We start from the raw sequence: 12,071 nt of genomic DNA on the forward strand, positions 1-12,071 counted from the left end.
GAACTTGAATGGCAACCATCCAGGCAAGGTAAATCCTGACATTTGGAAAATACTCCAGCAGAAGTGCAAGGCAGGCTGGCTTGGATTGGGAAAGAGAACATCCGGCCAGTGCTGGAGGCCCATAAGTTGAGGCCAGATGTGAGCCGTTTTTTAAGTTGAAGCCTACCAGACAGTGCAGAATTGCCAAAGACATTGTAGGGGCGTTCGGGAAGCTGACCTAGGAATGCATGCTGACCACTGGCTTTGTAGTTTGTAACACACATTTTCTGCCTTTCTCTTTGCTGGCTTTATTTGTTTTAGGCTGTCTAGCTTGAGTTTGTCCCTCCCGTTGCCCAAACCTTGTTAACTGTATTCTTCCATAAACTCGCTTTCTCTAAAAAGGTCTTTAAATCTTGTTCTTATCTTGTCACATTTAATGTGCATTCAAAGACAGAAGTCAAATGTCAAGCTGTCGTACAAGGGAACTTGGTGTTTACTTTTCTTTCTGTGAGTTCAAAGTGAAAGAGTTTATAGGCAATCCTGCTGAGTACCCATGTAAGAAGAGAGGGTTGTAGGATGTTTTTTCTTCTCAGCGCACACAAAAAAACAAAAAATGTGCTGCTGTTTCGGAATGTTTTAGAATTAGTACAAATGAGGCAGAGTTTTTGGTAATTATGAAGTGTGGTGAAAACAAATATTAGAATACGTTGAAAACATCAACACAGTAGGTGATGACATTTGCACAAGTAATCATTTGTGTGAAGTAAAATCGTATTTTGGTGCAAATGTAATGCTCATTTCAATTGAAAATGTGTTGTCTGAAATGGCAGTGTGCAACCACACCATGCATATGCCACGCCACTATGACAAATCCACGCCACTCCATGCTACACCACTCACTCCATAACACAACACTCCACGCTCCTCTACTCCACAGTACTTACCCTAAATTGACTGGTTGATCTACCCCACTCTGCTCCAATCTACTAAGTCTACCATACTCCAACCTACCCTACTCCAATCTACCCCAATCCAAACCACTCCACTCCAATGTACCCAACTCCAGTCTACCCCAGTCCATTTCACCCCACTCCAGTCAAAACTCCTCTGCAATCTATCCAACTCCTCTCCACTCTAAGCGACCCCCACTACACTCCAATCTACCCCATCTAACTCCACTCCAATTTGCTCAACTCCACTCCACCCACTCTAATCCAAACTACCCCACTCCAAATTCCCCCACTCCAATCTACCTTACTCTAATCCACCCAATCTCCCCCACTCCACTCTTGCCCAGTCTAACTCACTCCACTCCAATCTACTGCAACCTTCCCCACTCCAATCCACCCCACCCCAAACTACGCTACTCCAATCTAACCCAATCTACACAACTAGTATAATCCATCCAATCCATCCCACTCCAATCTATCCATTCCACTCCAATCTCCCACAATCCACCCCACTCCGCCCCAATCCACTCAACAATCTACCCCACTCCAATCAACAATCTACCCCACTCCAATCAACAATCTACCCCACTCCAAGCAACAATCTACCCCACTCCAAGCAACAATCTACCCCACTCCAATCAACAATCTACCCCACTCCAATCAACAATCTACCCCACTCCAATCAACAATCCATCCCACTCCAATCTACCCTACTCTATTTTACCCCACTCCAATCTACAATCTATGCCACGCCAATCTACCCAACGCCACGCCAATCTACCCCACCCAACTCCACAACACTAACTCTTAGCTATGCTGAATAGAAGACCCACTGCTGTACACCATGGCTAAAACACCTTGTCAAAGCCAGTAGCTCTTGCACGGGCGAGACCTATTGGCTTCACCAATGCGGGGTTTCTCCTACTGTGAAGTATGTTAAGAGACTGTCAGCCGGCCCATTGTCACATATAAAAATAACCATGGACCCAGTTGAAGCAGTCACAACATGTGGGGCACCTCCTCCCATCCTGCCTGAGGGCGCAACAGGGAGGTTTCGACACAGGAGATGCTGCTTGTGACCAGCAGAGGTCTCACTGCGCTACAAGGTGGAGAGAGTCGAAGGGACACCAGGTTTCAGAAAAGTCCTTTCAGTTCTGGGCGACAGAACAAGGGCATTTCCCTTCACTCCCTGCTTGCAGATACCCATTTCTTTAAAATGACTGAGATCATGTTATACTTGTCCTTTTGTTTATTACTGCAGTCTTTCATATTCATCACAGATGTGCATTATCTAAGCCGTATCGCCACCCAGATTCATCCGGACACCGCACTTGCTTTTTTCTTCCTTTTATTTTAGGACAGCTGCTTGGAATGTTTTGCTAATAAACATGAACGGGGAAACAAGGATGTTCCTCTTTATATGAGGCAGTATGGTTGGTGTAAAAAAATACAGCAGTGGCTTTTGGAGTATACTGGAGGTGAGGCCTTGGCTTTATAAGTGTAAATGCTATTGTTGCCGTAGCACTGGCTTTCGGATGGGTAAGGAGTCAACTGCACTCCACGTTGTCCAATTATGCTCAAGGTAAAAGTGCTGATGAGTTAAAGGAGGCCCTTTGCAGCCTGTGCGGCACGCACTGGGATCTGGTACTCTAGTAAGCAACTCTGGTAAGAACTTTTGAGGCAAAAGGGAAGTTGAGAAAGGGGCAATGCAACTGGTTGACACATTGCCAAATCCAGTGCCTATAAAGAGTTTATGAGCACACATTCTCTTCCTCTCTGTATCACAGGAACAGGGGCCAGGAGGAGCACCCCCAGTCACCAACTAACCATTCTTTCTGCTTTGAAAAAACAAACCGGAATGCACACACTCAAAGCCACACAATTTTAATCCACCACAATGGTACTCGTTTTAACAGTCTTGAAAGGATAAACGGATAAGTTGGCCCTAGCAGCGTCCAACCTTGGCCCCGAAATGTGTACACAAGCTTTTGCAATATGGCCTAAAATAATTCAGTGAATTTACAGGCTTGTAAAATACTGTACTCCACCTGTTCTGGTCACCTGTCTACTCAGAGGCAGGAGTCTTGCAGTCTAGTAAGTGATTGTGTATAGGAGGTTTTTGAGCAGCTTTCCGAGTGCACTAAGGTATTTGCTTCAGTTCCTCACATGGCAGGATGGCCACTCTCCGTGGCTCCACTGACTTGAAAAGGAGACTTGGGAAGCTTCCGACTGAAGGCAGCCAAGCAAAAAAAGGGTGGATGACTGCAGCTAGCATTTAGGGATGAGCAGAAACGTCTCATTCGTTGGGGTGACATTCTTCGTCAAGGCTGGGAAAAAGAGTAGAAGTGAACCAGGGGACCACTTCGAGTCTTTGAGTAAACAGGGAGTGCAGGGTTTTGGGGGCTCGTGTATGACTGGGACGGACAGTGATCTGCAGGGCGAACACGAACTTCAGAAACCTCCCTGCCCACAGCATCACAGTCCCCATACTGTGTCCAATGCACTTAGACTGCTGCCCACATGCAAATTCCACCAATATGATGGACGTTTTGCGTCTGGAAATCTATCAGGCGTGGGTGCCCCTTCAAATGTTCGTGGACACTGAATCTTGCAAGTTTACAGATTGTCCCCAAACAATTTCCAACCTAGAAATCGCTCCCGACTGTAATCCTGTCAACAGGATGTCATTTAGAGTGGAAATAGTGAGGTGCCACTACCCCGGAAATTGATGGAGGTGGTCGGCAAGGGGATTTCTATGACAAATATTTTCTTCATTAAGAAACAAAAATAATATGCACGTGTAAGTTTTGTATTTTATATTTTTTATGCAGAACTTGTTCCACATGTGAATCTGAGACTTATGCAGGCTCGCTGGAACAAGCCAGAGAGGTGTGAACCCACAGGACGAAAAGTATTTTTTTCCCCCTATGGAACTTTGTGTGAATTGAGCCATGAGTGATGAGACCACCAGTTATGGCGACCCCCATCTCAACGCCCCATACACCCCCCCCCCAAGAGTTTACCTTGGATCGGTAGCATCTTCATTCACCCACTCGGGGTGGGGGTGAGATGAAAAAGTGAGAAGTACTGCAACTAAAGTCCTTCCTGGCATTCACTGCACTGTATTTGTAAAATGAAATAAAGAGCGCAAGGAAACGCAGGGAAGCTGCCCGGCTATTACAGGCCGTAACTCAAAGGCGCCGAGCGCTCCTCGGCCTCGTTTTTCACGAGCCATAATTCATTCTCCCCCGCCATCATAATGAAGGGGGAAAAGTGTTTATTTTTGTGTCCGATGCTTTCTGGCCATGAATCAGTGTCATATTAATGTGCAACAGACTAGGGTGGAAGTGCGCTTTTATGGTCATGAGCTGCGAATGGCGGCATTACCTCTAAGTGCCGGCCGTGGCAGAGGTCACCCTCCGATCCGGGGGCACGAGGACGGAAATGACATTATTTGCGGACACCCCCCCCCCCCCCCATCCCAGCCCAGATTATGTGGTAAAGCTGGATTTGCACATGAACAGCATTCAACAGACCTAGTCCATCTGAGCAGGCATTACCTCCTCGTCAGCCCTCCCCGTCCCAGTCCTAACTACATGAGCATAGCTCCTCCCACCAGAAACTCCCAAGCAACTTGAAACCCATCCCTTCCCTCCAGGCCACACCCATACCCTGAGGCATATAACCCTGTGACCTGCCAATCAACAACCTGTTTGTTTTTTCTGCGGAATCACTTCCGAGCAGTCTTCGTCGAGGGGGGCACTGGAATTGGCCTCCTATCTGGTGAGTGTGGAACGGGATGCTAAGCGCCCGTTTTTAACCCCTATTGGGCCTGTTTTTCTTTACCTTGTAGGCATTTGCTTTGAGTCCCTGCTGTAGCGGGACCGTGGGGTTGGGGGTCCTGACTGCCTGCTGTGGGGTGGTGGCTCCCTGCTGCAGCCTCCCCTCTTCCGGGTTCGTCCCTGCTCTAGCCGGTACACCCGGGGAGGGAGGGGGGTGTGTGGCTGGCTTTTTCAGCGCGCCGAGGGCGTGCCGGATTGGCTTCTCTGTCTGTAACTCTCGGGGCTCGTTTCTTCGAGCCCGTGTTTTAACCCCTTTTTCTTTATGCTTCCTGCAATCCTTGGTGGAGTCTGGGGTTGCGGGGAGGGGGGGGGACTGCCTTTGTTTGGTCCGTGGGGGCCCGTTATTTAGGTTCGGTCCGACTTTGTTGATTGTTTCCTGGGTTAGTGTTCTCTTCCCCCGCGTTTCTGTTGTTGGAGCTCCCTCTGCTGGCGGTCCAATTTTGCTTTATTGCCGTTTTTTACTGGAGGGATTTGCATGGGGCTTGTTTCGTGTCTTGGCCTCTTGCTGCTCTGCTGTGGAGTTCTGCTGGGGAGTTGGGGAGTTCTTACCTCTGGGTTCACTGGTTCCTGGGACGGGGTCTTCTGGGTTTCTTTGTATCCTTACAGTTGGGCCCTGTTCAGTCTTTTCCTTTTGTAGTTTGGTAGTCTTCTCTGATAGGGCGGTTTGAAGGCCGGCCTTCGGTCCTGTGTAGGGATTGGCTCCAGGTCTGGGTGGCTTTCCCTGGTTGGCCCTTGGGGATTTTTGCTTTGATTGGTCTGGGTATATCTTGGGGTCTGGATTTCTGTTCTCCTGTTTACAACATGGAGGGTAGAGGTGCAGACGTGCGTGAACTCGGCTGTGAGGATGGGGAGGTGGTCGCAGGTTCTTCCACTGCTCCTTCCATGGCAAATATTCAAAAAATGATTGAGGCTGCTGTGGCGGCGGCCTTTGTGGCTCATGTTCCCAAGGGGCCTAAGAGACAGAAATTGGATGCCTCGGCTGAGGTGGATCCGGACGTTGACTCTGATGAGGAAGTGAAGGGTCGTTTTGTCCAAGGGGCTGACCTTCGCTGTGTTATGCAGCATGTTCGAGACAATCTGGGATTCCCTGATCCTGTGGAGGGTGGAGAGTCTGAAGACTTCTTCGCCAATTACCTGAAGAAAGATCCGGAAAGCCTCCCCATTCATACGTCTGTGAGGAAGGTGCTGGAGGGGGAGTGGAAGGATGTTGACAGGCATGCCTTTCCCCGGTTTCTGGCTAAGAGGTATCCCTTGCAGGGCTTCGCGGAGGAGTTTCCGGCTGTGGTGAAAGTGGATTCTCTGCTGGCTGGTATGGCGTCTCAGAGCCTGGTGGTGTCTGAAGATGCGGTGCCTTCTGATCCTGGGGACAAGCGTGTCGAGGGGGCCTTGAAGCGGTCCTTTGCAGCCTCCAATCTGGCTGTTCGGTCTGCTGCTTACACCAGCTATCTTGTTCAGTCGCTTCTTAAGGACTGTCAGGGTATTTCTGCGCAGCTCATGCAGGAAGAGGATCCCTCTGAGTCTTTGTCCATGTTGGAACAGCAGTTGCGTTTCATGGCTGACTTGTCCTTCGACTCCCTTAGTGCTGCGGCGGCGGCTGCTGGGGCCTCGGTTGCTGCTAGGAGGCAGTTGTGGCTTAAGTCTTGGAAGGCGGAAGCTGCTCAGAAGGCGGCCGTGATGAAGATTCCTTTCACGGGCTCTAAGCTGTTTGGGGAGCCGTTGGAAGCTTTGATTAAAAAGACAGCTGAGGACAAAAAATTGTTGGCTCCGGTCCGCTCTTCTCAGAAAGGGAAGTTTGCGGGTTATAAGCGGGCTTTTGGGCAGGCGTTTCAATCTAAGATGGCTGCTCAGCCCTTTCGTGGTAGGGGACGTGGCCGGGGTGTCCCTTCCTTCCACAAGTCCCGGGGTCAACATGGTGCTTCCTCTTCTGCAGGTCCCTCCAAGTCGTGACTATGTGATGGATTCCTTGGAGGTGCCGGTTGGGGGTCGCCTCACCTCTTTTTTACCTGTCTGGGAGGAGTTCGTTCGGGATCTGTGGGTTCTACAGGTGGTACGGCTGGGCTACAGAATAGAATTTGGGACTCCTCCGGTGGATGTGTTCAAAGCTACCCCTGTTCCCAGATCTCTAGCAAGATGTCGTGCTCTATTGGACGGAGTTCGGGACTTGGTGTCAAAGGGTGCTGTGGTGAGGGTGCCTGTGAGACAACAGGGTCGGGGGGTTTACTCAATCCTGTTTTTGATCCAAAAGCCAAATGGGGACTTCCGTCCGGTCCTGGATCTGAAGGCGGTGAACTTGTGTATCCCTCATCGGTCCTTCAAAATGGTGACTCTGCAGTTGATTCTTCCCTTCCTGTCGGTGGGAGATTTCCTGGCTTCTCTCGATCTACGGGACGCCTATTTTCATGTGCCAGTGCACGCAGATTCCCAGAGGTTCCTGCGTTTCTGTGTAGGGGTGGATCACTACCAGTTCCAGGTATTGCCCTTTGGCCTGTCTGCCTCTCCGAGGGTGTTTACTAAAGTGTTGGCGCCCTTGGTGGGTTTGTTGCATGCTAAGGGTATACAGGTTTTCCCTTACTTGGACGATTGGCTGATTTCTTCCTCTTCTTTCCTTCAGGCTCAGTCACACTCCCGGGAGGTTTGCAGTCTCCTTCAACGGTTCGGGTGGATTCTGAACTTGGAGAAATCCCATCTTCACCCCACTCAGGAACTGTTGTTCATTGGGGGGGTGTTCAACACCAGGTTGGGGAAGGTCTTCCTGTCGGAGCCCCGCAGACTGACTCTTGTGCACGAACTGAAGAAGGTGTTGGGGGCAAAGTCTTCCACGGCTCGCCAGTGGTTGCGTGTTCAGGGGCTGATGTCAGCGACTGTGATGATTGTTCCTTGGGCCCGTTTACACTTATACCCCCTTGTGAATCATCTTCTGGAGCATTGGGATCCGGCCTCTCTGGATTACGAGCTGTTGGTTCCGGGGGGTGTGTCCATCGCCCGGGAGTTGTCCTGGTGGCTGGTGGATCGGAACCTCTTGCAGGGCTCGCCCTTTGTGTCCCAGGTGAGGTTGGTCTTGACGACCGACGCCAGCGTACTGGGTTGGGGTGCGGTCTTGGGTCAGGAGTCTGTGCAGGGTCTTTGGTCTGTGCCGGAGGCGGAAATGTCCTCGAATTGGCGAGAATTGAAGGCGGTTCAGTTGGCGTTGTCTCATTTTCTGCCTTGGGTCCTCCAGAGGGATGTGATGGTGCGGTCCGACAACACGGTGGTGGTGTGTTATATCAACCGCCAGGGGAGCGCGAGGGTGGCTTCCCTCAATTTGTTGGCTCAAAGTATAGGCCTGTGGGCGGAGTCTCACTTGTTGTCTCTGAGGGCTTTACATCTGCCTGGGATTTTGAACTCGGAGGCGGATCGCCTGAGCAGGGTGTTTCCTTCCCTGTCGGACATGTGCCTGTCTCAGGATGTGTTTCGCTGCCTGATGGCCCGGTTCGGGGTCCCTGTGGTGGACCTGTTTGCGGCCCCGGGGAACGCCTTGAGGGAGACGTTTTGTTCTCTGGTTCGCTCTGCCGAGGTTTGGAGGGTGGATGCCCTGTCCTTCCGGTGGGAGGGGGGCCTGATGTATGCCTTTCCCCCTATTGCCCTGCTGCCGCGTGTTCTGCTGAAGGTCAAGTTGGTTCGGGCTTCGGTGATCCTGGTGGCTCCGGATTGGTCCAGGCGGCCTTGGTTCCCTCTGTTATTGAAGTTGGCAGTGGGGCCTTGCTGGAGGTTGCCAGTGGTCCCTTGTCCCTTGTCGTTTCCCCCTCTGTCTCTGGAGTGTCTGGTCCGCCTGAGGCTGGCGGGTTGGCTGTTGAAAGGATGAACCTTGTGGCGTTGGGGTGTTCTCCTTCTGTGGCGGAATTTATTCAGAGGTCCAGGCGCCCTTCGACTCTCAAATCCTATGCCCGGCATTGGGTTTCTTTTCAGTCTTGGTGTACGGCGCGTGGGTGGTCTGCGTTGGCAGTGGATCCAGTATTGGTCTTGGACTTTTTGAAGGACGGCTTTGACTTGGGTCTGGCTGTGTCCTCCCTGAGGGCTCAGTGGGCTGCTGTTCGGGCCTTTCGGGGTTCGGTCTGTGACCCGGTGGTTCCCCTGGTGTCCCGTTTGTTGCGGAGTTGCTTCCTTCAGAAGCCTGTCATTCGGTCCTTTGCTCCTAGTTGGGATCTGCCTCTGGTTTTGGGGGCTTTGCAGGGGGCTCCCTTTGAACCTCTGCTGGAGGTGTCTTTGAGGTTTCTGACGATCAAGGTGCTGTTCCTGGTGGCTATTACGTCAGCTAGGCGGATTGGGGAATTGGGCTCCTTGCTTTGTTCGGCCCCTTTTTTACGTTTCTTTCCTGATCGGGTGGTACTGCGGCCTGATCCTTCCTTTGTTCCCAAGGTCCCTTCCTCTTTTCACTGCTCTGCGGATCTGGTTTTGCCTGTTTTATGTCCTGGTCCTCTTTCAGAGGTTGAGGTGCGGCTGCACTGTTTGGATGTTCGGCGGGCTCTTGAGATCTATTTGTTACGTACTGGGCCGTTTCGTAAGGTGGAATCCCTTTTTGTGACCTTTGGCCTGGCTGGTCAGGGTCTTAAGCCTTCTGGGGCTACCCTCAGTCGTTGGCTACGATGGGCTGTGGGTGCTGCGTATGAGGCCTGTGGTGTGTTGGCTCCAGGGTCTGTTCAGGGAGGGTCGACTCGGGGGGTGGCGGCTTCCTGGGCTTGTTTTCAGGGGGCTTCCATGGCTGAAATCTGCAGGGCTGCTACCTGGAGTTCTCCGCACACCTTTATGTCCCATTATCGTTTGGTGGTTGGGGGGACTGATTCTGCTGGGTTTGGGGACGCTGTGTTGCGTTCTACTCCGGTGGTGTGACTTTCTGTGCTTTAATAAAGTCTGTTTTTTGCTACTGAGTGAAGCCGATTATTGCTTTGGTATCTGCTCATGTAGTTAGGACTGGGACGGGGAGGGCTGACGAGGAGGTAATGACCGGTTACTCACCGGTAATATTCATTACTCCGAGTCGTAGCCCTCCCCGTCCCAGTCCAGGTTCCCATCCCTCCCTCCCTGTTTCGGCTTCTTGTGCTTGTTGGGTACAGGTTGTTGATTGGCAGGTCACAGGGTTATATGCCTCAGGGTATGGGTGTGGCCTGGAGGGAAGGGATGGGTTTCAAGTTGCTTGGGAGTTTCTGGTGGGAGGAGCTATGCTCATGTAGTTAGGACTGGGACGGGGAGGGCTACGACTCGGAGTAATGAATATTACCGGTGAGTAACCGGTCATTCCCAGCGCAAGGAGAGAAGTTGCTGTATTGTAATTGCTTTTTTGTCACAAGACAGCAATGCGGCACCTTCGGCGCAATTCCAACATTTCACTACGACCTGTGAGATATAAACTAAGAATTTTGAACTGCTCGTCAGTGATGACAAATGGGCAGATAAGGCTCAGTGAAAGCACATGCCAGGGTGTCACATCTTATTGAGCCCGACCTACAACCGCGGCCAGCACTTTCCGTTCCCCCCGTTCGGCACTCACCCACTGCAGCAGCAGAACCCAAGCGGGGCTCATTCAGCCTCAGAAAGAGGACAGGATGGCTGAAGCTCATTAATGGATCCCGGCTTTAAACATTGCAATATTTATAAAAGGTGGTAATATGGCTTCGTTGATTTGCATACACATCAAAAAAATGTGTCCCCAATAAAGTGCAACTGAGGCCAAAAACCGAACTTTGAAGAAAAAATCACTTGTTACACTCTCTTCTGAGGGTCAATAGACTTTTATCCATATAAACCATGCAAAAAGTAGCTTTCAAGAGTCACGAGTCACCCTTTCTTTTGGGGAAACATTGGGACTATATTTGGACTCCCAATATAATTATTATATATATATATGTGGAATCCCAGTAAAAGGCCTGCTGCCGAATTTTCGACAATCAATTCGAATCCAACCTGGTACCAAGTTGATTGCTGCTTCTTGGCGCTTTCGAGTGGGCGCCTGTCTCTTCTCGCTCCCCGTGTCCCCTGACAGCAAATGAGGGGGCTAAGAACAGATGTCGGAGGAGGCTGACCCCACAGTGACGGGTTCCTGTCTCCATCCTGAGTTGTGAGTCCACATGACGTGTTAAGTCTTCCTTGGGTGTCACTGTGAGCCCGCCCGAGGGTGCAGAAAGGCCAGCGGCGCTTGTGATGTATGTATCACGCACAGCCCAGCCCGACAAGGCGAGTACGGGGGCGTCCGGGGGCGTCTTTGAGCGGCCTGGGAATACAGACATGGTGACCTGCAGGGATGGTGGTCCGCTGGGAGCAGGCCTGGAGATGGGGCACCTGGGAGAGAAGACGCATTCTATCCCCTGTGGCGGGACCACATCTAAGGAGTTCTGGAGACCAGAGATTTTGAGGGACCCCACCGGTAATCCCTGCCACCCAACTGCCTCCAGCTGGAGAAGACGATGGATGCTCCCAGAAGGCGCACGAGGACCTACATCGTGGACGCAAAGGCCCAATGGAGATCATTCCTATGGCATTCCTGCAGCGCAGTGGGTCAACCTATTGAAGGTGCCTCTGCTTAAAGGAAATGTTACTTATCCATTAAGCATCCGTTCATAGCATATAGTGTTGTCAATTCAATTCATATAGTGTTGTCGAATTAAGCGCTTAGAGACCCCTGGGTTATAATGCGCTATATAAATCAAATAAATAAATAAATGTTCTGCAGCCCCGCCCTCTATTGCTGAACTCGAACGTTTGAAAGTTTTCTTCCAAGAAGCTTTTCAGGCACAGGTGTGCCATGACTCCCCCCTTGTACACAATGCACATGGCATTGAATTCAGGTTAGATAGCTCTTTGCACAGTGGGTGCTAATTTATATGGCGTGTTGGGTGAGCTGAGAGTGGCGCTGCACGCGTACTGTTCAGAGCCGACTGAGTAATTAAAACAGATTTGTATTCATGACAAGCTTCTGGGAAAGATGGGGGCTCATGTGAATCTGCAGCTCTAAACCCTACAGACATATGCTTCCTGGGTACGTAATGTTTCTGCTTTGGAGAATGGGAGGTCGTAGATACACATGCTCTACATGGACTGTAAAGCAGTGCCCTCCATAAGCAGTGGCTAGTGAGTATATGATGCCAATGTATGGAACAAAATCCCTAGAACTGTTTGGCCAACTATAGCCTGCTGGCGGCTAAAATGTCCCCACAGTTGCACTTGGTAAAAAGTGTGTGAAGTTGTCCAGGTGGTCACTCTGCAGATGTCTGCTACCACAATGTTGCCTCTTTCTTTCGGGTGGTATGTGACCTGGGGGTACAGGACC

At 50.9% G+C, this 12,071-nt stretch overlaps 2 protein-coding genes across 2 annotated transcripts in view; one reads left to right on the plus strand and one right to left on the minus strand.

Moving 5' to 3' along the window:
* Positions 1-12,071, minus strand: part of QSOX2 (quiescin sulfhydryl oxidase 2) — a 284,089-nt gene that overhangs the window by 48,197 nt on the left and 223,821 nt on the right. The gene's annotated exons all lie outside the window — the stretch shown is intronic.
* LOC144754270 (lamina-associated polypeptide 2, isoforms alpha/zeta-like) lies at positions 5,487-9,675 on the plus strand. The gene is made up of 2 exons (XM_078641897.1): positions 5,487-7,241; positions 7,383-9,675. Exon 1 carries the CDS (start codon positions 5,573-5,575, stop codon positions 6,716-6,718), a length of 1,146 nt encoding a protein of 381 aa, XP_078498023.1. The 5' UTR covers positions 5,487-5,572; the 3' UTR covers positions 6,719-7,241; positions 7,383-9,675.

This window comes from Lissotriton helveticus, chromosome 5_1 (genome assembly GCF_964261635.1).
Source record: "Lissotriton helveticus chromosome 5_1, aLisHel1.1, whole genome shotgun sequence".
Lineage (NCBI taxonomy): Eukaryota > Metazoa > Chordata > Amphibia > Caudata > Salamandridae > Lissotriton > Lissotriton helveticus.